The sequence below is a fragment of the Carcharhinus amblyrhynchos genome, chromosome 20 (genome assembly GCF_965287045.1).
Source record: "Carcharhinus amblyrhynchos chromosome 20, sCarAmb.v2.hapA, whole genome shotgun sequence".
NCBI classification, from domain to species: Eukaryota; Metazoa; Chordata; class Chondrichthyes; order Carcharhiniformes; family Carcharhinidae; genus Carcharhinus; species Carcharhinus amblyrhynchos.
In genome coordinates this window covers 50,060,774-50,087,875 of record NC_137343.1, presented here as the reverse complement: position 1 = coordinate 50,087,875, position 27,102 = coordinate 50,060,774, and the positions used below count along the sequence as shown (strand labels likewise).

General features: G+C 47.8%; 1 protein-coding gene across 1 annotated transcript in view; it reads left to right on the top strand.

Annotated features, from left to right (window-relative positions):
• LOC145356181 (glutathione hydrolase 1 proenzyme-like) overlaps positions 1-26,681 on the top strand; it is a 101,910-nt gene extending 75,229 nt beyond the window's left edge. Inside the window, exons 8-13 of the mRNA XM_080208790.1 lie at positions 7,120-7,256; positions 8,742-8,929; positions 16,502-16,629; positions 18,106-18,218; positions 18,338-18,451; positions 26,503-26,681. Coding sequence (XP_080064916.1) covers positions 7,120-7,256; positions 8,742-8,929; positions 16,502-16,629; positions 18,106-18,218; positions 18,338-18,451; positions 26,503-26,652 — 830 coding nt within the window. The 3' untranslated portion in view covers positions 26,653-26,681. The remainder of the gene's footprint in view (positions 1-7,119; positions 7,257-8,741; positions 8,930-16,501; positions 16,630-18,105; positions 18,219-18,337; positions 18,452-26,502) is intronic.
• The last annotated feature ends 421 nt before the right edge of the window (positions 26,682-27,102 follow it).

Genomic DNA, 27,102 nt, shown 5'->3' with positions numbered 1-27,102 from the left:
CTGGTAGGTAGGGATATGATTGAGGGTTATAGATAGGCCTGGTAGGTATGGATATGATTGAGGGTTATAGATAGGCCTGGTAGGTATGGATATGATTGAGGGTTATAGATAGGCCTGGTAGGTATGGATATGATTGAGGGTTATAGATAGGCCTGGTAAGTATGGATATGATTGAGGGTTATAGATAGGCCTGGTAGGTATGGATATGATTGAGGGTTATAGATAGGCCTGGTAGCTATGGATATGATTGAGGGTTATAGATAGGCCTGGTAGGTAGGGATATGATTGAGGGTTATAGATAGGCCTGGTAGGTAGGGATATGATTGAGGGTTATAGATAGGCCTGGTAGGTATGGATATGATTGAGGGTTATAGATAGGCCTGGTAGGTATGGATATGATTGAGGGTTATAGATAGGCCTGGTAGGTATGGATATGATTGAGGGTTATAGATAGGCCTGGTAGGTATGGATATGATTGAGGGTTATAGATAGGCCTGGTAGGTAGGGATATGATTGAGGGTTATAGATAGGCCTGGTAGGTATGGATATGATTGAGGGTTATAGATAGGCCTGGTAGGTATGGATATGATTGAGGGTTATAGATAGGCCTGGTAGGTATGGATATGATTGAGGGTTATAGATAGGCCTGGTAGGTATGGATATGATTGAGGGTTATAGATAGGCCTGGTAGGTAGGGATATGATTGAGGGTTATAGATAGGCCTGGTAAGTATGGATATGATTGAGGGTTATAGATAGGCCTGGTAGGTATGGATATGATTGAGGGTTATAGATAGGCCTGGTAGGTATGGATATGATTGAGGGTTATAGATAGGCCTGGTAGGTAGGGATATGATTGAGGGTTATAGAAAGGCCTGGTAGGTAGGGATATGATTGAGGGTTACAGATAGGCCTGGTAGGTATGGATATGATTGAGGGTTATAGATAGGCCTGGTAGGTATGGATATGATTGTGGGTCATAGATAGGCCTGGTAGGTATGGATATGATTGAGGGTTATAGATAGGCCTGGTAGGTATGGATATGATTGAGGGTTATAGATAGGCCTGGTAGGTAGGGATATGATTGAGGGTTATAGATAGGCCTGGTAAGTATGGATATGATTGAGGGTTATAGATAGGCCTGGTAGGTATGGATATGATTGAGGGTTATAGATAGGTCTGGTAGGTATGGATATGATTGAGGGTTATAGATAGGCCTGGTAGGTAGGGATATGATTGAGGGTTATAGATAGGCCTGGTAGGTAGGGATATGATTGAGGGTTACAGATAGGCCTGGTAGGTATGGATATGATTGAGGGTCATAGATAGGCCTGGTAGGTATGGATATGATTGAGGGTTATAGATAGGCCTGGTAGGTAGGGATATGATTGAGGGTTATAGATAGGTCTGGTAGGTATGGATATGATTGAGGGTTATAGATAGGCCTGGTAGGTAGGGATATGATTGAGGGTTATAGATAGGCCTGGTAGGTATGGATATGATTGAGGGTTATAGATAGGCCTGGTAGGTAGGGATATGATTGAGGGTTATAGATAGGCCTGGTAGGTATGGATATGATTGAGGGTTATAGATAGGCCTGGTAGGTATGGATATGATTGAGGGTTATAGATAGGCCTGGTAGGTATGGATATGATTGAGGGTTATAGATAGGTCTGGTAGGTAGGGATATGATTGAGGGTTATAGATAGGCCTGGTAGGTATGGATATGATTGAGGGTTATAGATAGGCCTGGTAGGTATGGATATGATTGAGGGTTATAGATAGGCCTGGTAGGTATGGATATGATTGAGGGTTATAGATAGGCCTGGTAAGTATGGATATGATTGAGGGTTATAGATAGGCCTGGTAGGTATGGATATGATTGAGGGTTATAGATAGGCCTGGTAGCTATGGATATGATTAAGGGTTATAGATAGGCCTGGTAGGTAGGGATATGATTGAGGGTTATAGATAGGCCTGGTAGGTAGGGATATGATTGAGGGTTATAGATAGGCCTGGTAGGTATGGATATGATTGAGGGTTATAGATAGGCCTGGTAGGTATGGATATGATTGAGGGTTATAGATAGGCCTGGTAGGTATGGATATGATTGAGGGTTATAGATAGGCCTGGTAGGTAGGGATATGATTGAGGGTTATAGATAGGCCTGGTAGGTAGGGATATGATTGAGGGTTATAGATAGGCCTGGTAGGTATGGATATGATTGAGGGTTATAGATAGGCCTGGTAGGTATGGATATGATTGAGGGTTATAGATAGGCCTGGTAGGTATGGATATGATTGAGGGTTATAGATAGGCCTGGTAGGTATGGATATGATTGAGGGTTATAGATAGGCCTGGTAGGTAGGGATATGATTGAGGGTTATAGATAGGCCTGGTAAGTATGGATATGATTGAGGGTTATAGATAGGCCTGGTAGGTATGGATATGATTGAGGGTTATAGATAGGTCTGGTAGGTATGGATATGATTGAGGGTTATAGATAGGTCTGGTAGGTATGGATATGATTGAGGGTTATAGATAGGCCTGGTAGGTATGGATATGATTGAGGGTTATAGATAGGCCTGGTAGGATTGGACATGATTGAGGGTTATAGATAGGTCTGGTAGGTAGGGATATGATTGAGGGTTATAGATAGGCCTGGTAGGTAGGGATATGATTGAGGGTTATAGATAGGCCTGGTAGGTAGGGATATGATTGAGGGTTACAGATAGGCCTGGTAGGTATGGATATGATTGAGGGTCATAGATAGGCCTGGTAGGTATGGATATGATTGAGGGTTATAGATAGGCCTGGTAGGTAGGGATATGATTGAGGGTTATAGATAGGTCTGGTAGGTATGGATATGATTGAGGGTTATAGATAGGCCTGGTAGGTAGGGATATGATTGAGGGTTATAGATAGGCCTGGTAGGTATGGATATGATTGAGGGTTATAGATAGGCCTGGTAGGTAGGGATATGATTGAGGGTTATAGATAGGCCTGGTAGGTATGGATATGATTGAGGGTTATAGATAGGCCTGGTAGGTATGGATATGATTGAGGGTTATAGATAGGCCTGGTAGGTATGGATATGATTGAGGGTTATAGATAGGTCTGGTAGGTAGGGATATGATTGAGGGTTATAGATAGGCCTGGTAGGTATGGATATGATTGAGGGTTATAGATAGGCCTGGTAGGTATGGATATGATTGAGGGTTATAGATAGGCCTGGTAGGTATGGATATGATTGAGGGTTATAGATAGGCCTGGTAAGTATGGATATGATTGAGGGTTATAGATAGGCCTGGTAGGTATGGATATGATTGAGGGTTATAGATAGGCCTGGTAGCTATGGATATGATTAAGGGTTATAGATAGGCCTGGTAGGTAGGGATATGATTGAGGGTTATAGATAGGCCTGGTAGGTAGGGATATGATTGAGGGTTATAGATAGGCCTGGTAGGTATGGATATGATTGAGGGTTATAGATAGGCCTGGTAGGTATGGATATGATTGAGGGTTATAGATAGGCCTGGTAGGTATGGATATGATTGAGGGTTATAGATAGGCCTGGTAGGTAGGGATATGATTGAGGGTTATAGATAGGCCTGGTAGGTAGGGATATGATTGAGGGTTATAGATAGGCCTGGTAGGTATGGATATGATTGAGGGTTATAGATAGGCCTGGTAGGTATGGATATGATTGAGGGTTATAGATAGGCCTGGTAGGTATGGATATGATTGAGGGTTATAGATAGGCCTGGTAAGTATGGATATGATTGAGGGTTATAGATAGGCCTGGTAGGTATGGATATGATTGAGGGTTATAGATAGGCCTGGTAGCTATGGATATGATTGAGGGTTATAGATAGGCCTGGTAGGTAGGGATATGATTGAGGGTTATAGATAGGCCTGGTAGGTAGGGATATGATTGAGGGTTATAGATAGGCCTGGTAGGTATGGATATGATTGAGGGTTATAGATAGGCCTGGTAGGTATGGATATGATTGAGGGTTATAGATAGGCCTGGTAGGTATGGATATGATTGAGGGTTATAGATAGGCCTGGTAGGTATGGATATGATTGAGGGTTATAGATAGGCCTGGTAGGTAGGGATATGATTGAGGGTTATAGATAGGCCTGGTAGGTATGGATATGATTGAGGGTTATAGATAGGCCTGGTAGGTATGGATATGATTGAGGGTTATAGATAGGCCTGGTAGGTATGGATATGATTGAGGGTTATAGATAGGCCTGGTAGGTATGGATATGATTGAGGGTTATAGATAGGCCTGGTAGGTAGGGATATGATTGAGGGTTATAGATAGGCCTGGTAAGTATGGATATGATTGAGGGTTATAGATAGGCCTGGTAGGTATGGATATGATTGAGGGTTATAGATAGGCCTGGTAGGTATGGATATGATTGAGGGTTATAGATAGGCCTGGTAGGTAGGGATATGATTGAGGGTTATAGATAGGCCTGGTAGGTAGGGATATGATTGAGGGTTACAGATAGGCCTGGTAGGTATGGATATGATTGAGGGTTATAGATAGGCCTGGTAGGTATGGATATGATTGTGGGTCATAGATAGGCCTGGTAGGTATGGATATGATTGAGGGTTATAGATAGGCCTGGTAGGTATGGATATGATTGAGGGTTATAGATAGGCCTGGTAGGTAGGGATATGATTGAGGGTTATAGATAGGCCTGGTAAGTATGGATATGATTGAGGGTTATAGATAGGCCTGGTAGGTATGGATATGATTGAGGGTTATAGATAGGTCTGGTAGGTATGGATATGATTGAGGGTTATAGATAGGCCTGGTAGGTAGGGATATGATTGAGGGTTATAGATAGGCCTGGTAGGTAGGGATATGATTGAGGGTTACAGATAGGCCTGGTAGGTATGGATATGATTGAGGGTCATAGATAGGCCTGGTAGGTATGGATATGATTGAGGGTTATAGATAGGCCTGGTAGGTAGGGATATGATTGAGGGTTATAGATAGGTCTGGTAGGTATGGATATGATTGAGGGTTATAGATAGGCCTGGTAGGTAGGGATATGATTGAGGGTTATAGATAGGCCTGGTAGGTATGGATATGATTGAGGGTTATAGATAGGCCTGGTAGGTAGGGATATGATTGAGGGTTATAGATAGGCCTGGTAGGTATGGATATGATTGAGGGTTATAGATAGGCCTGGTAGGTATGGATATGATTGAGGGTTATAGATAGGCCTGGTAGGTATGGATATGATTGAGGGTTATAGATAGGTCTGGTAGGTAGGGATATGATTGAGGGTTATAGATAGGCCTGGTAGGTATGGATATGATTGAGGGTTATAGATAGGCCTGGTAGGTATGGATATGATTGAGGGTTATAGATAGGCCTGGTAGGTATGGATATGATTGAGGGTTATAGATAGGCCTGGTAAGTATGGATATGATTGAGGGTTATAGATAGGCCTGGTAGGTATGGATATGATTGAGGGTTATAGATAGGCCTGGTAGCTATGGATATGATTAAGGGTTATAGATAGGCCTGGTAGGTAGGGATATGATTGAGGGTTATAGATAGGCCTGGTAGGTAGGGATATGATTGAGGGTTATAGATAGGCCTGGTAGGTATGGATATGATTGAGGGTTATAGATAGGCCTGGTAGGTATGGATATGATTGAGGGTTATAGATAGGCCTGGTAGGTATGGATATGATTGAGGGTTATAGATAGGCCTGGTAGGTAGGGATATGATTGAGGGTTATAGATAGGCCTGGTAGGTAGGGATATGATTGAGGGTTATAGATAGGCCTGGTAGGTATGGATATGATTGAGGGTTATAGATAGGCCTGGTAGGTATGGATATGATTGAGGGTTATAGATAGGCCTGGTAGGTATGGATATGATTGAGGGTTATAGATAGGCCTGGTAGGTATGGATATGATTGAGGGTTATAGATAGGCCTGGTAGGTAGGGATATGATTGAGGGTTATAGATAGGCCTGGTAAGTATGGATATGATTGAGGGTTATAGATAGGCCTGGTAGGTATGGATATGATTGAGGGTTATAGATAGGTCTGGTAGGTATGGATATGATTGAGGGTTATAGATAGGTCTGGTAGGTATGGATATGATTGAGGGTTATAGATAGGCCTGGTAGGTATGGATATGATTGAGGGTTATAGATAGGCCTGGTAGGATTGGACATGATTGAGGGTTATAGATAGGTCTGGTAGGTAGGGATATGATTGAGGGTTATAGATAGGCCTGGTAGGTAGGGATATGATTGAGGGTTATAGATAGGCCTGGTAGGTAGGGATATGATTGAGGGTTATAGATAGGCCTGGTAGGTAGGGATATGATTGAGGGTTATAGATAGGCCTGGTAGGTATGGATATGATTGAGGGTTATAGATAGGCCTGGTAGGTATGGATATGATTGAGGGTTATAGATAGGTCTGGTAGGTATGGATATGATTGAGGGTTATAGATAGGCCTGGTAGGTATGGATATGATTGAGGGTTATAGATAGGCCTGGTAGGATTGGACATGATTGAGGGTTATAGATAGGTCTGGTAGGTAGGGATATGATTGAGGGTTATAGATAGGCCTGGTAGGTAGGGATATGATTGAGGGTTATAGATAGGCCTGGTAGGTATGGATATGATTGAGGGTTATAGATAGGCCTGGTAGGTATGGATATGATTGAGGGTTATAGATAGGCCTGGTAGGTATGGATATGATTGAGGGTTATAGATAGGCCTGGTAGGTAGGGATATGATTGAGGGTTATAGATAGGCCTGGTAAGTATGGATATGATTGAGGGTTATAGATAGGCCTGGTAGGTATGGATATGATTGAGGGTTATAGATAGGCCTGGTAGGTAGGGATATGATTGAGGGTTATAGATAGGCCTGGTAGGTATGGATATGATTGAGGGCTATAGATAGGCCTGGTAGGTATGGATATGATTGAGGGTTATAGATAGGCCTGGTAGGTATGGATATGATTGGCGTACTTGTAGGCCGAAGGGCCTGTTTGTGCTGTAGCGTTCTATGTAACTCCTGTTCAATAATTCCATTTCCGTGTTTTGCCTGAAGTTTCTCTCTATTCCCAGGCTATAACCTCACTTCCGAGAGCGTTTCCTCCCCTCAGCAGAAAGCCTTGACGTATCATCGAATCATTGAAGCTTTTAAATTTGCGTACGCGAAGAGAAGCATGCTGGGAGATCCACAGTTTGTCAACATCACTGAGGTAAAGTAAGAGTTCAAATAACGCTCCAGCCCATCAAGAGCTGTTTCCTTGTCCCGTGACTGGGAGTAACTCAACGGGAACCAATCCCAATTCCCATTTCAATTCTGACCAGTTGGGAAGAACCAAGAGAAGGACGGCACCGGGACAGGCCGTTCGGCCCCGCCAAGCCTCCATGATACCCGCCGAAACTAAAACCGTACGCACTTACGGAGTCCATACCCTTCCCTTCCCATCCTATTCATGGATTTGTCTCTTAAGTGCCTCTATCGTACCTGCTCCCAACCCCCTTCCCCTGGCAACACATTCTAGACACTCACCACCCTCCGTGTAAAAAAACTCGTCTCGCACATCACCCCTAAACTTCTCCCCACACACCTTAAACCCCTAGTACTTGACTTTTCTAACCAAGGAAAGAATATTTGACTATCCATTCTCCCTGGGTTTTAACATAGAACATAGAGAGTTCCACACAAAGTTTCTCTCAGAGTGTGGTGAGTCTCTGGAACTCTCTTCCTGAGAAAGGTGGTGGAATCCGAGGCTTTGAACATGTTAAAGCAGAATCATAGAAACCCTACAGAGCAGAAAGAGGCCATTCAGCCCATCGAGTCTGCACCCAACACAATCCCACCCAGGCCCTACCCCCATATCCCTACATATTTACCCACGAATCCCTCTAACCTACACATCCCAGGACACTAAGGGACAATTTCTTAGCCTGGCCAATCAACCTAACCCGCACATCTTTGGACTGTGGGAGGAAACCGGAGCACCCGGAGGAAACCCACGCAGACACGAGGAGAATGTGCAAACTCCACACACGGACAGTGACCCGAGCCGGGAATCGAACCCAGGACCCTGGAGCGGTGAAGCAGCAGTGCGAACAAAGAACAACACAGCGCGGGAAACAGGCCCTTTGGCCCAACGAGCCTGCGCTGCCATCTTAAGAGCGCCCTCCTCTACCCATGACCTTTCCCTACGTCTATTGGGGAAGATTGAGGGAAGACTAATTTAGGGACAATTTGTTACACCAATCAGCCTAAGAGCACATCTTTGGGGTGTGGGAGGAAACCGGAGCGCCCGGAGAAAACCCACGCAGACACGGGGAGAATGCGCAAACTCCCGCAGACACCACTGTGCCGTCCTGTAGAAGTGGAGAGAGTCTCGGGAAGCAAAGAGGGTGATATCTTATTGGGGATAGGCAGGATGGAGATCTGAGATTACTGTCAGATGAGCTGTGTTCTGACTAAATCGGTTAGACAGTAAGCCCACCCTGCCAGTGTCGCTCCGCGGGACCCTCCTCCTGGTCTCTCTTTGGGCACAGTGTTTGAAAATACGGCGGGAAAAGCCGGCAACCGGCTCCCTCCTGCTCCTGCCCAAGTTCCCACTTTGCTGTAACGTGGTTAAAATTCCATCCCCGATCCCAGAGGCAGAAGGTTAATGCTTCACCCATTCCACTGATCATGTTGTTCTCTCTCTCATTGACAGCTCGTCGCCAATATGACCTCAAACAACTTTGCGACGCAACTTTGGAAAAAGATCAGAGACGATAAGACGCATTCTATGCAGTATTACGAGCCTGATTTCTACAGCACTGATAATCACGGGACTTCCCATGTGTCCCTGGTCGCAGAGGACGGCAGCGCAGTCTCAGTAACCAGCACCATTAACTTACAGTAAGAGCTTCTAATCATTCATCAGTAATGACAACATCTCCTTCACATCTTTCTCCTCACGTCCCTCCTTGCTGCACCTCAGTGTCGGGGGGGGGACAGTGGGGTGGTTTGTGAGTGTTTCGGTGTTTGTCATGACGTGGGGATGCTGGTATCGGACTGGGGTAAACACAGTAAGAAGTCTGACCACACCAGGTTAAAGTCCGACCGATCTATTTGAGAGTAAACGCACATTCGCCTGATGAAGGGGCAATCCCCGAAAGCTTGTGAGTCTAGAACATAGAACATTCTGTTCTAAAGATAGAACATAGAACATTACAGCACAGAACAGGCCCTTCAGCCCACAATGTTGCGCCGACCAGTTAAAAAACAATGACCCACTAACCTAAACCAATCCCTTTCCATCCATAAACCTATCCACGGATCTCTTAAACACCCCCAAACTAGGCGCATTTACAACTGCAGCAGGCAGGGCATTCCAGTCCCTCACCACCCTCTGGGTAAAGAACCTACCCCTGACATCCGTCCTATAACTACCCCCCCTTAATTTAAAGCCATGCCCCCTCGTGCTAGCTTTCTCCATCCGAGGAAAAAGGCTATCACTGTCCACCCTGTCTAAACCTCTAATCATCTTATATGTTTCAATAAGATCCCCTCTTAGCCGCCTTCTTTCCAATGAAAACAACCCCAAATCCCTCAGTCTCTCCTCATAGGACCTCCCCTCCATACCAGGCAACATCCTGGTAAACCTCCTCTGCACCCTCTCCAAAGCCTCCACATCCTTCCTATAATGTGGGGACCAGAACTGCACACAATACTCCAAGTGCGGCCGCACCAGAGTTTTGTACAGTTGCAACATGACGCTGCGACTCCTAAATTCAATCCCCCTACCAATAAACGCCAAGACACCGTAGGCCTTCTTAACAACCCTATCTACTTGATTCCCAACTTTCAGGGATCTATGTACACATACCCCTAGATCCCTCTGCTCATCCACACTATTCAAAGTCCTCCCGTTAGCCCTATACTCGACACATCTGTTATTCCTACCAAAGTGAATTACCTCACACTTCTCCGCATTAAACTCCATCCGCCACCTCTCGGCCCAGCTCTGCAACCTGTCCAAGTCACCCTGCAAACTATGACACCCTTCCTCACTATCTACCACACCTCCGACTTTGGTGTCATCAGCAAATTTACTAATCCACCCAACTATACCCTCATCCAGATCATTAATAAAAATCACAAACAGCAGTGGCCCCAAAACAGATCCCTGAGGCACACCACTCCTAACCGAACTCCATGGGGGGGGATAAGGGCTGGGTGGGGTTGTCGTAGGTGCAGGCTCAATGGGCTGAATGGCCTCTTTCTGCACTGTAGGGTTCTGTGGTGAGGATAAGAACACCTCAGGTGAGGGGGCGAGGCTGAGACGGCGCGGCCTTCATGAATAACCTCTGCCAGTACGGGATTTGAACCCACACTGTTAGCATTGCTCTGCATCACTAACCAGCTGCCCAGCCAACTGAGCTAAACCACTCCCCCCCCGTTGGGTAACAGAACATTCCAGCGCAGTACAGGCCCTTCAGCCCTCGATGTTGTGCCGACCAGTGGAACCAATCTAATGACCCTCTCACCTAAACTATTCCAATGTTATCCATGTCCCTATCCACTGACCATTTGAACACCCTTAAAGTTGGCGAGTCCACAACTGCTGCAGGCAGGGCATTCCATGCCCTTACTACCCTCTGAGTAGAGAACCTACCTCTGACATCCGTCCTATAATTATCACCCCTCAATTTAAAGCTATGTCCCCTCGTGTTAGCCATCACCATCCGAGGAAAAAGGCTCTCACTGTCCACCCTATCTAACCCTCTGATCATCTTGTATGCCTCAATTAGGTCACCTCGTAACCTTCTTCTCTCTAACGAAAATAACCTCAAGTCCCTCAGCCTTTCCTCATAAGACCTTCCCACCATACCAGGCAACATCCTGGTAAACCCCCTCTGCACCCTTTCCAAAGCCTCCACATCTTTCTTATAATGCGGCGACCAAGAACCGTACTTTACAATTGGTTGGACTTAATCCTGGTGTTGTCAAACTTCTTATTGTGGACGTTTCCACAGCTTCCTTCAGCTACAATAGGAGGCGCACTAATGGACATTGTGGACAAGGGAGATAACTCCATGAGAATAAAAGGAAACGATAATTGCAGAGACACTTGTCAGTCATCATAACGTCAACTCCAACTGTATTTCAGCATTGTTCAGGTGGATGGAATATCTGGGGCTTGTGAAAGGTGTGATAGGAATGAAATTAGTTTCATATCATAATCCTGATAGGATCTCACCTCGCTCCCTCTCCTGTCTAAACTCCGACCCAGTGGCTGGAATTCTCCCATCTCACCCACGGCTGGGTTCTCTCGTCCGGCTGCTGTGAATGGGGATCTGGTGGGGTGTTGTGAGAGCAGAGGACTCCAGTACATCTCTCATCTTTGTGCGTACGATCCCCACCCACTCAGCCTTTCCATAGAACCTCCCTTTCTAGCTTGCATTGCCTTTTCTCGCGGACCCTACTTAATCTCTCCAAACGTGAGCTACGATAGATAGAAAGCAGAATAAAATGTGAAAATTGGCGTGGCTGTGTTACTGGGGAGTTGAGTTCAGGAACAGGACAAACTAGGACGGGGTCCTGTCTCTCGATGGTTGTGCTGGAATGCTCCCCTCCCCCCCCCCCCCAACAAGCCAGTCTCCAGTTTTTATTTAGCTGGCCTGCTTTCTCAAGCTAATCATTTTCATTCTGCAAGGAACTTGGTGGAACACAGTTGGGTCGAAATGTCTTTCCCAGTACTGTAACACATTGCATTCTCTACCAAAGTTTCTCTTCTCCGAGAAAGAAGTTCTCCAACCTCTGGAAGTTGGAAATCTAAAACTTAAAAAAAAATCTCTGCAGGTTAGTCAGCATCCTCTCCACTCCCCTTTAGAATTGTGCTCTTTGTTTTATATTGCCTCTCTGTGTTTCTCCCACCAAACTGACTCACTTCTCTGAATGAAACTTCATCTGTCGCTTGTCTGCCAACTAGTTCTTCTGAACTCTCCACACACACATGGATCACATTCCGTCAAAGTTTTGTACTTTCCACGAACTTTTGAACCTGCCTGCTGTAAGCCGAGTCATTAATAAATCTGGGAAAACAACGATTCCTGGGAACACATCGCAAATCTTTTTCCAGTCATTACTCTCCGCTTCCAGTTTTGTGTCCATGTGGCTCCTGTTCCATGAGTTATAATTTAGGTCACAAGAATGTGATCCAGCACTTTATCAAACGCCTCTCAGATATCCACTTACATATCCACACAATCCTCAATATCTTCTCTGGTAACACATCAAAATTTCCAGCAATTTGTTAACTAGGATTTTCCATTGACAAATCATTGAATCATAGAAACCCTACAGTGTAGAAGGAGGCCCATCGAGTCTGCACCGAACACAATCCCACCCAGGCCCTAACCCCATAACCCCACATATTCACTGTGCTAACCCACTGACACTAAGGGGCAATTTAGTATGGCTAATCCGCCTATCCTTCGGACGGTGGAAGGAAACTGGAGCACCCGGAGGCAGATACGGGGAGAATGTGCAGACTCCACGCATGATGTGGGACTGGGGTAAACACAGCGAGAAGTCTGACAACACCAGGTTAAAGTCCAACTGATTTATTTGATAGTAAACTCACAAGCTTTCGGGGTTTGACCCTTCGTCAGGTGAATGGAGAGTTCTGGCCTTCACAACACACAACATAAGAACATAAGAAATAGGAGCAGGAGTCGGCCATCTAGCCCTTCGAGCCTGCCCCGCCATTCAATAAGATCATGGCTGATCTGTCGTGGATCAGTTCCACATTCCCGCTTTCTCCCCTTAATTCCCCTGTCTATCAGAAACCTATCTACCCGTGACTTCAATATATTTAGCGAGGCAGCCCCCACCACTTCAACGGGCAGAGAATTCCAGAGATTCACCACCCTTTGAGTGAAGAAGTTCCTCCTCAACTCCGTTCTAAACTGCTCCCCCCCCTCCTTATCTTGAGGCTGTGCCCTCTAGTCCTACTGTCTTTTCTAAGCGGGAAGAATCTCTCTACCTCTACCCTATCCATCCCCTTCATTATCTTAAAAGTCTCTATAAGATCCCCCCTCAGCCTTCTAAATGACAGCACAGAGTCGCTGAACAGAGACTGATAGCCAAGTTCCACACACATGAGGACGGTCTCAACAGGGATCTTGGGTTCATGTCGCACTATCTGTAACCCCCGTGACTTGCCTGGGTTTGCAAAACCTCACTTACTGTACTGTCTGGAGACAATACACATCTCTTTAACCTGTGATCAGTGCTCCTTCCACTCACATTGTCTGTAGATGGGTTTTTGATAAGAGAGGGGATTAAGGGTTATGGGGAGAGGGTGGGAATGTGGAACTGAGCCACGACAGATCAGCCATGATCTTATTGAATGGCGGGGCAGGCTCGAAGGGCTAGATGGACTACTCCTGCTCCTATTTCTTATGTTCTTATCTTTACGACTTGAATAGCAGGTTAGGTGTAAAGATTTGCATTCTAATCAGTAATCTGTAAACTGTCTGTGCTGTTATATGCTCTGTCTGAGGCCAGAACTCTCCATTCACCTGACAAAGAGGGGAAACCTTGAAAGCTTGTGAGTTTACTACCAAATAAATGGGTTGGACTTTAACCTGGTGTTGTCAGACTTTTTACTGTGTTTACCCCACACAGACAGAGACCCAAGGCCAGAATCGAACCCGGGTCCCTGGCCCTGTGAGGCAGCAGTGCTAACCCACTGTGCTCCCACGCTACCCATCCATGCTGGCTTTTCGTAGTTGACTTGCATTTTCCCAAGTGACTGTTAATTTTGTTCCAAATTATGGTTTCCAAAAAGTTCCCCGCCATTGAGGTTACGCTGACTCGCCAGTTGCTGCTGGGCTCATCTGCAATCCCTTTATTTATTGAACCAGGGAGTAGCTTTGCCACTCTCCAGCACCAGCTGAATGTGAGGGAGATTGGAAAGTTGGGACCAGTGGGAATATAGAACATAGAACATAGAACATAGAACATTACAGCGCAGAACAGGCCCTTCGGCCCACAATGTTGCGCGGACCAGTTAAAAAACAATGACCCACTAACCTAAACCAATCCCTTTTCGTCCATAAACCTATCCACGGATCTCTTAAACGCCCCCAAACTAGGCGCATTTACAACTGCAGCAGGCAGGGCATTCCAATCCCTCACCACCCTCTGGGTAAAGAACCTACCCCTGACATCCGTCCTATAACTACCCCCCCTTAATTTAAAGCTATGCCCCCTCGTGCTAGCTTTCTCCATCCGAGGAAAAAGGCTATCACTATTCACCCTATCTAAACCTCTAATCATCTTATATGTTTCAATAAGATCCCCTCTTAGCCGCCTTCTTTCTAACGAAAACAACCCCAAATCCCTCAGTCTCTCCTCATAGGACCTCCCCTCCATACCAGGCAACATCCTAGTAAACCTCCTCTGCACCCTCTCCAAAGCCTTCACATCCTTCCTGTAATGTGGGGACCAGAACTGCACACAGTACTCCAAGTGCGGCCGCACCAGAGTTGTGTACAGTTGCAACATGACGCTGCGACTCCTAAATTCAATCCCCCTACCAATAAACGCCAAGACACCGTATGCCTTCTTAACAACCCTATCTACTTGATTCCCAACTTTCAGGGATCTATGTACACATACACCTAGATCCCTCTGCTCCTCCACACTATTCAGAGTCCTCCCGTTAGCCCTATACTCGACACATCTGTTATTCCTGCCAAAGTGAATTACCTCACACTTCTCCGCATTAAACTCCATCCGCCACCTCTCGGCCCAGCTCTGCAACCTGTCTAAGTCACCCTGCAAACTATGACACCCTTCCTCACAATCTACCACACCTCCGACTTTGGTGTCATCAGCAAATTTACTAATTTCTTATTTATTAATTTACTAATCCATGGAATGGTGCGAGTTAACGTGCATTATTGGAATGAACCTGTGAAGTGTCAATGTGAAGAATCCGCTCTGGTGGCTGGGATGTTGGCCAGCCAGAAGCTCCAGTGCCTAATTTGGGTACACTGACGATCGCCCCTCAGAACCAATGGTTGGAAACTGACAGATTAACGTCTGAACATTATTCAGGACAGCTGCACGTGGAGGCTCCCACCGATTTAGAGAATCACCTCCTGAACTCCGTACCAATGATTAGAATTTGTGTGAGAGTGATAAGTGGAGTATAGTGTCAGCGAATGTGAGGTTATCCACTTTGGCGGGAATAATAGTCGGAGGGATTACTGTTTAAAGGGCGAAAAACTGCAGCATGCTACGGTGCAGAGGGATCTGGGGGTCCTAGTGCATGAGTCGCAAAAACCCAGTCTGCAGGTGCAGCAGGTGGTCAGGAAGGCGAATGGGATGCTGGCCTTCATAGCGAGGGGGATTGAATATAAAAGTAGGGAGGTCTTGCTGCAACTGTACAGGGCACTGGTGAGGCCGCAGCTGGAGTACTGTGTGCAGTTTTGGTCGCCGCACTTGCGCAAGGATATATTGGCCTTGGAGGGAGTGCAGAGGAGGTTCACTAGGCTGATACCGGAGATGAGGGGGTTGGATTATGAAGAGAGGCTGAATAGACTGGGTCTGTACTCGTTGGAGTTGAGAAGGGTGAGGGGGGGATCTTATAGAGACGTATAAGATAATGAAGGGATGGATAGGGTAGAGGTAGAGAGATTCTTCCCGCTCAGAAAGAACAGCAGGACTAGAGGGCACAGCCTCAAGATAAGAGGGGGGGGGGCAGTTTAGATCGGAGTGAGGAGGAACTTCTTCACTCAAAGGGTGGTGAATCTCTGGAATTCTCTGCCCGTTGAAGTGGTGGAGGCTGCCTCGCTAAATATATTTAAGTCACGGGTAGATAGGTTTCTGATAAACAGGGGAATTAAGGGGAGAAAGCGGGAAAGTGGAACTGATCCACTTCAGATCAGCCATGATCTTATTGAATGGCGGGGCAGGCTCGAAGGGCTAGATGGCCGACTCCTGCTCCTATTTCTTATGTTCTTGTGATATTTGGTGCCAATCTGTCACGGGGGGGGTGGCTCTTTATGCAGAACATAAACATAAGAACATAAGAAATAGGAGCAGGAGTCGGCCATCTAGCCCTTCGAGCCTGCCCCGCCATTCAGTAAGATCATGGCTGATCTGTCGTGGCTCAGTTCCACTTTCCTGCTTTCTCCCCTTAATCCCCTGTCTATCAGAAACCTATCTACCCGTGACTTAAATATATTTAGCGAGGCAGCCTCCACCACTTCAACGGGCAGAGAATTCCAGAGATTCACCACCCTTTGAGTGAAGAAGTTCCTCCTCAACTCTGATCTAAACCGCCCCCCCCTTTATCTTGAGGCTGTGCCCTCTAGTCCTGCTTAACTAGAAGGTGGTTGCTCCTATCTCTACACAGGGTGGTGGGAATGAAGGGTGTTTGCTGTAATCGGGTCTATTTTGTTGTTTTTGCAGCTTTGGTTCGAAGGTGAGGTCCAACACCACTGGGATCATCTTCAATGATGAAATGGATGACTTTTCCTCACCAGGAGTCGTGAATGAGTTTGAAGTCCCACCTTCCCCAGCCAACTTCATCCAGCCAGGTATGGCTCTGTTTGGATTCAACTGATACAGAACGGAAGAGACCATTTCAACAGAGACCGTGACATACCTGCCGTTCACGCTGCCAAGTAATAGAACCCTACAGTGCAGAAAGAGGCCATTCAGCCCATCAAGTCTGCACCCAACACAATCCCACCCAGACCCTACCCCCATATCCCTACATATTATACCCACTAATCCCTCTAACCTACACATCCCTGGACACTAAGGGGCAATTTCTTTCTTAGCACGGCCAATCAACCTAACCCGCACATCTTTGGACTGTGGGAGGAAACCGGAGTACCCGGAGGAAACCCACGCAGACACGAGGAGAATGTGCAAACTCCACACACACAGACAGTGACCCGAGCCGGGAATCGAACCCAGGACCCTGGAGCTGTGAAACAGCAGTGCTAACCGCTGTGTTAGGAGAAAACCCACGCAGACACGGGGAGAATGTGCAAACTCCACACACAGACAGTGACCCGAGCCGGGAATCGAACCCAGGACCCCGGAGCTGTGAAACAGCAGTGCTAACCCACTGTGCTACCGTGCTGCCCCACTGACCTACACATCCCTGGACACTAAGGGGCAATTTCTTAGCACGGCCAATCAACCTAACCCGCACATCTTTGGACTGTGGGAGGAAACCGGAGCACCCGGAGGAAACCCACCCAGACACGGGGAGAATGTGCAAACTCCACACACAGACAGTGACCCGAGCCGGGAATCGAACCCAGGACCCTGGAGCTGTGAAGCAGCAGTGCTAACCCACTGTGCTACCATGCCTCCCACAAGGACCCATGTTCAATTCTGGGCTTGGGTCACTTTCTGTGTGGAGTTTGCACATTCTCCCCGTGTCTGCGTGGGTTTCCTCCAGGTGCTCCGGTTTCCTCCCACAGTCCAAAGATGTGTGGGTTAGGTTGATTGGCCGTGCTAAGAAATTGCCCCTTAGTGTCCAGGGATGTGTAGGTTAGAGGGATTAGTGGGTATAATATGTAGGGATACGGGCCTGGGTGGGATTGTGATGGGTGCAGACTCAAGGAACAACACACAGCACGGGAAACAGGCCCTTTGGCCCAACGAGCCTGACTCGATGGGCTGAAGGGCCTCTTTCTGCGCTGTAGGGTTCTATGGGCACCTAAGGCAGGCCTGGTGATGGCCTGCCAGTGGTGGGGAGGTTCCTTGGCAACCCTACGGTGAAGAGTTGTTGTCTTGGGGGGAGGGCGTTGCTGGTTACAACAACTGAGGGGCAAGGAGGGCTAATACCAGCGAGTGGGGGGGGGGGGGGGGGTCTGAACTGGTAAGTCGGATGGGGGGACATGGGGCGGTGTTAAGCATTGTCTGAAAGTTGGAGTGCTCCGAAAAACCTCACCCCGATCTCTGAGATTTCAGCCCCGCTGGTGTGTTTAGGACCCCACTCCAGAAAGAGACCCTAAGTGCGTGTGAGATGGTAACAGCAAGCTTTCTCTCACCAGGTAAGACCCCCCTATCTTCTATGTGCCCCGCCATTATACTGGATCGAAACAAGGCAGTGAAGATGGTCGTGGGAGCCTCAGGGGGAACAAAAATCACCACAGCAACTGCTCTGGTAGGTACTGCCAGGAGAAAGGGACCAACGCACTGTAATACCAGGGGAGAGAAGTGCCAGGAGATTGTTTAGTCGGGAAGCCTAACATCCTGTCTGATTTATTCCTCTTGTGTTTCTAGGTGATCATGAATGCGCTGTGGTTCAATTATGACATTCGGAGAGCTGTGACTGAACCCAGGGTTCACAACCAACTGTTCCCCAACGTGACCCACGTAGAGGAGGATGTGGAGAAGGTTGGTGCCTGTCCGCGCACGCCTGGATATTCTTTCCGTAGGGACCCGTCCGTCAGAATTCACCCTCGGCCTTCTCCCCACAACCCCAACACCGCCCTGCAATGGAGAATGGAGATGTGACGAGTGCGGTGGATAGAGGGGAACCAGTGGATGTGGTCTTTCTCGATTTTCAGAAGGCGTTTGATAAGGTGCCGCACAAACGGTTGTTACAGAAGGTCAGGGGACATGGAGTTGGGGGTAGGGTGTTAGTGTGGATAGGGGATTGGCTGTCAAATAGGAGGCAGAGAGTGGGGGTCAATGGGTGCTATTCGGATTGGCGGATGGTGACTAGTGGAGTGACCCAGGGGTCGGTGCTGGGGCCTCAGCTATTTACCATTTATATAGATGATCTGGAGGAGGGAACCGAGTGTATGGTGTCGAAATTTGCTGATGACACAAAGATGAGTGGAAAAGCAAATTGTGCGGAGGGTGTAGAAAGTCTGCAGAGGGATCTAGATAGGCTGAGCGAGTGGGCGAGGACCTGGCAGATGGAATACAATGTTAGCAAGTGTGAGGTTATCCACTTTGGCAGGAATAATAGTAGGAGGGATTACTATTTAAAGGGCGAAAAGCTGCAGCATGCTACGGTGCAGAGGGACCTGGGGGTCCTTGTGCATGAGTCGCAAAAACCCAGCCTGCAGGTGCAGCAGGTGGTCAGGAAGGCGAATGGGATGCTGGCCTTCATAGCGAGGGGGATTGAATATAAAAGCAGGGAGGTCTTGCTGCAACTGTACAGGGCACTGGTGAGGCCGCAGCTGGAGTACTGTGTGCAGTTTTGGTCGCCACACTTGCGCAAGGATATTTTGGCCTTGGAGGGAGTGCAGAGGAGGTTCACTAGGCTGATACCGGAGATGAGGGGGTTGGACTATGAAGAGAGACTAAATAGACTGGGTCTGTACTCGTTGGAGTTTAGAAGGATGAGGGGGGATCTTATAGAGACGTATAAGATAATGAAGGGGATGGATAGGGTAGAGGTAGAGAGATTCTTCCCGCTCAGAAAGGACAGTAGGACTAGAGGGCACAGCCTCAAGATAAGGGGGGGAGCAGTTTAGATCGGAGTTGAGGAGGAACTTCTTCACTCAAAGGGTGGTGAATCTCTGGAATTCTCTGCCCGTTGAAGTGGTGGAGGCTACCTCGCTAAATATATTTAAGTCACGGGTAGATAGGTTTCTGATAGACAGGGGAATTAAGGGGAGAAAGCGGGAAAGTGGAACTGATCCACTTCAGATCAGCCATGATCTTATTGAATGGCGGGGCAGGCTCGAAGGGCTAGATGGCCTACTCCTGCTCCTATTTCTTACGTTCTTACTTTAACCTGGTGTTGTGAGACTTCTTACTGTGCCTACCCTAGTCCAACGCCGGCAAACCCACACCATGACTACATTGTTGCTGTGAATGTGTGCATGAGAGCTCTCACCTTCTATCAATTTGTCCATGATCGAGAGTGCAGTGGGATAGTAATTGGTCCGATTGCGTTTGTGATCATACCTGGCATCCTTCCACGGAAGAATCAGTTGCCCGAACAGCTTGGCTAGGTGTGAAGCTAGACGTAGTATTAGACTGGGATATTGCCAGGGCCAATGTATTCAGGCCTTTAGTCGTTACTTGCTATCACACAGGGTGAATCAAATTGGCTGAAGACTGGTATAAAGAACAGCACAGCCCAGGAAACAGGCCCTTTGGCCCTACAAGCCCGCACCGCCCACTTTAACACACAGCCAGTGCCTCATTCCAATCCCTCCCCCACCTACGACACCTACTGACCACTTTGGATGGGTCGCTGTGAATATTTGTCTTTAGCACAATGTGCCAAGCTTCCCAATCACTGAGGACGGGGATTGAGATGGATCCTCCTCCTTCGATGAGTTGTTTAATTACCCAGCAGGAGGAGGCGCGTGTAGCTGTATTGTAACAATCCAGAGATCCAGGGTTCGAATCCCACCAATGGCAGATGGTGAATTCAATACAACTCGATAAATAAAAGTCTAAGGGTGATCATGAAACCATTATCAACTGGGATAGAAACCTAACTGGATCGGTAATGTCCTTTCGGAGGTCATCCCTTGCCTGGTCTGGCCTATATGTGACTCTAGAGCCAGAGCAACACGGTCCACTCTTAAATGTCTTTAGGGTTGGACAGTAAGTACTTGCTCTGTCACATCCCATGATGGAGACGGCAGGACTGCAGAGATCTTGGAACATGCAACTCTGTCTCCAACGTGTTTCTCCCACTGTTTAACATGCGTGTAGTGTGTTGCATACTTCACTTATTTTTAGATATGCCTGGCACTGCTCCTGGTATTCCCTTCTCCTTGAAGCAGGGTTGGTGATCACGGCTATTTCCCAGGGCTGAAATGCCAGGTTGTGCTTGAGCACAGTTTTATGGTTGAACTGATCCACAGTGCGTCACAGATACCCATATTAAACTGCTGGAACCGTTCCGAACCTATTCCATTAATATAACGATAACATCCCACAGTGAACGCAATCTTCAGAGTGAAGACAAGACTTGGTCTTTACAGGAATTACGTAGAACACTACAGCACAAAACAGGCCCTTCGGCCCACAAGTTGCACTGATCCTATCCCTACCTACCAGGCCTATCTATAACCCTCAATCCCATTCAATCCCATGTTCTCATCCAGAAGTCTTTTAAAAGACCCCAGCGAGTTCGCCTCCACCACCGATTCCACTCACCCTCTGAGTGAAAAACTTACCCCTAACATCTCCTCTGTACCTGCTCCCCAGCACCTTAAACCTGTGTCCTCTCGTAGCGACCATTTCAGCCCTGGGAAATAGCCTCCGAGAATCCACCCTATCTATTCCTCTCAACATCTTATAAAAGGTCACTCCTATCAATATGATCTCACTAATACCTTGTGCAGTGGCAGCAACACTTCCATATTTTTATACTCTATTCCTTTAGTAAAAGTGCCAAAATTCCACCTGCTTCCCTTCTTACCTGCTGTACCTGCATACTTGTGACTCTTACACAAGGACATCCAGATCCCTCTGCACTGAAGCACTCAGAGGTTTCTCTCCGTTTAGATAATAAGTTGACTATTTTCCCTACCAAAACAGATAATCTCACACTTATCCACATTAAGCCCCATCTTCCACATTTTGGTCAATCCACCAATGTATCCATTTGTAAATTCCTTTTCTCATTATCACAATTTCGATCCGCCTTGTTGTCCAACGAGGGGCACACACGCGGTGAGTCGTACGAGGGCTGCTCTTGGATGTTTCGAGAGTAGCCTAGTGCTTCACGTCGTTAGTGTACGCTTAAACTGGACCAGCAGATGGGCAACACCACAGCTCAGTGACTATCACTGTTTTCTGTGTAGATACATGGATTTGGGCCGGTGTCTGCGGGAGTTTGCGCATTCTCCCCGTGTCTGCGTGGGTTTTCTCCGGGTGCTCCGGTTTCCTCCCACACCCCAAAAACGTGCTCTTAGGCTGATTGGTGTAACAAATTGTCCCTAAATTAGTCTCCCCTCAATGTGGAATGCCATAAGCATAGATAAGGGTCACGGGTGGAGGGGGAACTCATAATGTTAAAATGGCGACGCAGGCCGAGGGTCTGTTTCCCGTTGCTGTGTTGCTCTCTGTACAACTTAGTTTTGGGTTTTTGTGTCAATTCAAGTTTCGCTGTGGAATTTATTATCCCTGTGTCCAGGTTATTAATACAGATTGTAAATAGTTGGTGCCTGAGGACTGAACCGTAAGACATGGCTCTAGTTACATCTTACCAACCAGAAAAAAACCCATGTGTTCCAACTCTCCGCCTTCTGTCACTTAGTGTGGGTAGTGGGTCAGACCTCAAACAGTGACGGGACAGAGTGCAGGAATGAGATAGAGAACAAAGAACAAAGAACAAAAACAGCCCGGGAAACAGGCCCTTCGGCCCAACGAGCCCGCGCCGCCATCTCAACACCACCAGGCCCCCCTCTCCACCCACGATCCCTGTCTAATGTTTTATGGCCATCCAGATTGAGGGAATCTGATTTAGGGACAATTTATTCCTGCCAATCAGCCTAACAGCACATCTTTGGGGTGTGGGAGGAAACCGGAGCACCCGGAGAAAACCCACGCAGTCACGGGGAGAATGCGCAAACTCCCACAGACACCGGCCCAAATCCATGTGTCTGCACAGCAATCGGCGATAGTCACTGAGCTGTCGTCTTGCCCAGTATCTGGTCCAGTTTAGGCACACACTAATGACATGAAGCACTAGGCCAATCTCGAACAACCAAGAGCAGCCCCAGTACGACCCATCGCGTGTATGCCCCTCGTTGGACAACAAGGCGGACCGACTTAAAACCTGTGAATGAAGGAGAAAAAACATTATTATCATACCATATCCATTTACATTACCAGGGACACTCCAATGCTAATGAACCTTATTTAAAACAATCTCCTATATCCACCCATCTCCAACCCACTCATGTGCCTGTCTAAGTTACTCTTAAACAACTCCAGCATGTTTGCCTCCACCACCTTACTTGGCAGAGCATTCCATACCCCCACTATCCTCTGTGTGAAAAACCTCCCTCTAATATCTGTGTTATACCTCTCCCCCCTCACCTTAAGCCCATGGCCCCTCGTACTGTGTGTCTCTATCATAGGAAATAGCTTACCTCTGTTTACTCTATCTATACCCTTCATAATCTTATATACCTCTATTAGATCCCCCCTCAGTCGCTGTCTTCCTGGTGAACTGGTGCGGCAACAATAATCTCTCCCACAATGTCAACAAAACGAAGGAAATTGTCACCGACTTCAGGAAACGTAAAGGAGAACATGTTTGCCTACACCAATGGGGACAAAGTAGAAATGGTCGAGATCTTCAAGTTTTTAGGTGTCCAGATCACCAACAACCTGTCCTGGTCCCCCCCCAGTGCCAACACTATAGTTAAGAAAGCCCCACCAACATCCTCTACTTTCTCAGGGGATTAAGGAAATTTGGCATGTCCGCTACAACTCCCACCAATGTTAACTGATGCCCTATAGAAAGCGTTCTTTCTGGTTGTATCACAGCTCGGTTATGGGCCCCTGCTCTGCCCAAGACCACAAGAAACGACAAAAGGTCATGAACGTAGCCCCAATCCATCACACAAACCAGCCTCCCATCCATTGACTCTGTCTACACTTCCCACTGCTTTGGAAAAGCAGCCAGCCTAATTAAGGACCCCCCCACGCACTCCGGACATTCTCCCTTCCACCTTCTTCCGTCGGGAAAAAGATACAAAAGTCTGAGGTCACGTACCGACCGACTCAAGAACAGCTTCTTCCCTGCTGCTATTAGACTTTTGGATGGCCTTACCCTCGCATTAAGTTGATCTTTCTCTCCACCCTCGCAATGACTGTAACACTACATTCTGCACCCTCTCCTTCCCTTCTCTGTGTCCTCTCAAGAAACAATTTTCACTGTATGCCAATACATGTGACAATAATAAATCAAATCAAATGTAGCCAGTCCAAGCTAATTAATTGCTCCCTGACCCTGTGTAATCTTACCTTGTGTATTATATACACTGTGTCGTAGTCCCTTTAACATTTTGGATAAGTACAGCCCACATCTCTTGCTTCTACGAATACCAGTGTTCCAGCAGCTAAGGTGCATTTTCTGGGCAAACCTGGGAAAAGATTTATGTTTCTTTTCCACTGTGAATGTGACAAACCCTGCTGAGCTAGGTTGTCCACCAGATTGGCAGGTTAAAGCGATCAACTCCACAATCGCCCAGGGCTGGAGTGTTTCCCCGAATTTAATTTCTTTAATGCTTTATTCGCTGGTCGAACTTCTCCGGCTGTAGCATGTTACATCATCGTGCTCAGTGCCAGTATTCCCAACCTAGGATCAGGTCTAGAACGTAGAAAAACTACAGCACAAACAGGCCCTCCAGCCCACAAGTTGTGCTGATCATATCCCTACCTACCAAGCCTATCTATGACCCTCAATCCCATGTACTCGTCCAGAAGACTTTGCCCACCACCGACGGCAGCCGACTCCACTCACCCACCCCCCCTCTTGAGTGAAAAAAGTACCCCTGACATCTCCTCCGAGATATTAGAACCAAGGAGAAAAATCTGGCAGGAATTTTTCACCCAGAGATAGAAGTAGAGGGGGGCGATTCTCCCAGAATTGGTGGGAAATCTGTCTCTAAGTCCCGACTTTTGTCAGTTCAGCTTCTCGCCTGAGTCTCTGCGCACTGCAGAGGTCCCAGTTGGTATATCATTCAACACCCAGGGCATTATACCCGGATGTTTGCACCAGAGTTTGACGGTTCTGGGGTCAGTGCGCTGGTCAGCCATCCCAGCCCAGCCTGCCCCAATGTCCACGCCACCCTCCTTACCCCAGCAGATCGCCTCCTCCCCCACGAAACGCCCTCTAGGGGTCAGACCACCCCCCGACCCCCCCAGTGGCAGTATCCCCCCCCTCCCCCCCAGGCCCCACCTACAGTAGGCCCCGCCTCCTTGGTACCGTCCAATGACCGCTGGCCAGTGCCAAGGTGCCCTCTGGGCTTGGGCAGTTTGCCCCTTGGGCAGTGCCGGGGTCACAGGTTGGCACTGCCAGGGTGCCCACGCTCAGGGGGCACCCACTGCCGTCTGACCCCCTGGGGGGGGGGGGCCCGATTGCCCCCTGTTCATTCTGGCGGGGTCTCCCATTAGCTCCCCGACTATGGGGAGCTGGAGTCAACTCTACCGGATTGGAGAACTCCTGGCGGGATGGGAGATTCAATCAGGACTGTAAAGTTCCCGATAATGAACGAATAAACGTGGTCTGACTGTTCACCGGCTCCGGGAGATGCGCACGCGTTCCCAGCTCGTGCGCAAATCCCGGTTCAAAACCGGCGACGTGCATCTCCCACCCCGACCCGCCGGGAAATTCGGGGACCGTGATGGGAGAATCGCAGCCAAAAGAGAAAATGCTGGAAAATCTCAGCGGGTCTGGCAACATCGGCAAGGACAGAAAAGAGCTGAGTTCAGATGCCCCTTTTGTCAAAACGGGGTGAAAAGCTTTGACAAAGGGTCATCTGGACTCGAAACGTCAGCTCTTTTCTCTCCTTACAGATGCTGCCAGACCCGCTGAGATTTTCCAGCATTTTCTCCTTTGGCTTCAGGTTCCAGCGCCCGCAGGAATTTGCTTTTATAGAAATAGAATTCTCTTGTCCGAAAAGGCTTTGAACATTGATTGACTTTGAGTGCCAAGGGATATGGACCAAAGACAGATGAATTGGGGGCCAGGATCTCTGACCTTCTGGGCTGGGATTCTCCAGTCCTGCTGCAGACTTGGCTGTGAGCCACATTCTCCGTTCTCTCTGGCAGCAGGGCGGGAAGGGCTGGAGAATTGTGGCTGCAATTGCGGTTTGGATCAACTACTATCGAATGGTGCGGCCGCACTTGGAGTATTGCGTACAGTTTTGGTCGCCGCATTATAAGAAAGATGTGGAGGCATTGGAAAGGGTGCAGAGGAGGTTTACCAGGATGTTGCCTGGTATGGTGGGAAGGTCTTACGAGGAAAGGCTGAGGGACTTGAGGTTATTTTCGTTAGAGAGAAGAAGGTTGAGAGGTGACCAATTGAGGCATACAAGATGATCAGAGGGTTAGATAGGGTGGAGAGTGAGAGCCCTTTCCCTCGGATGGTGTTGGCTAACACGAGGGGACATAGCTTTAAATTAAGGGGTGGTAATTATAGGACGGATGTCAGAGGTAGGCTCTTTACTCAGAGGGTAGTAACGGCGTGGAATGCCCTGCCTGCAGCAGTTGTGGACTCACCAACTTTAAGGGCGTTCAAATGGTCAGTGGATAGGCACATGGATAACATTGGAATAGTTTAGGTTAGAGGGTCATTAGATTGGTTCCACTGGTCGGCACAACATCGAGGGCCGAAGGGCCTGTACTGAGCTGTTTGTTTGGTTGTCTCGGTGGAATCTCCCTCTCCCTAAGTATCCTGATTTTGACAATAGATCCACAGTCGCTACCCCTTTTCTTTCTGTCCGGTTTTGCAGGCAGTTCAAGAAGGCTTGCAGGAGAGGCATCACACCCTGAAGGTGATGACGGTCAAGCTGACGTCAGCGGTCCAAGCCATCGTCCGAGACAAGGGGAAGTGGTTCGCTGAATCGGATTACCGGAAAGGTGGCAAACCCATCGGTTACTGAAGCGCGATCCTCGGCGCCGTTCATGCCACGACCCCCACTGGAGGGCTTGGTGGCCTGCCAAGTCTGCGTTCGCTGTAGCAGGGGGTGGAAAAATCTCACCGGCATGAACGGCTATTACATTCTGGGCCCTGTGCAATTGTTAACTGTGATTGTGTGGAGATCTTTACCTGTAACTGGACTCTATTGAGGTTTATGAATTAACCAGACTCTGTGAACAGAATCAATGAACAAATCCTTCTCACCCAGTTCTTCCAATGCACTGAAGTTAGATTGGCGATATGTTTACTCGTCAAATGCCACTCTCCTATTGACGTTCCTACTTTCTCCGACTATAGTTTAGGAATTCCCAGGGCGGGATTGAGAGCTAAAGAAATTCAAACTCACATCGGAAGTGAGCTTTCCATCTCAAGTCAAGTTAGTTCCATTCCTTCCTTCTACTGGTTTGCTGGA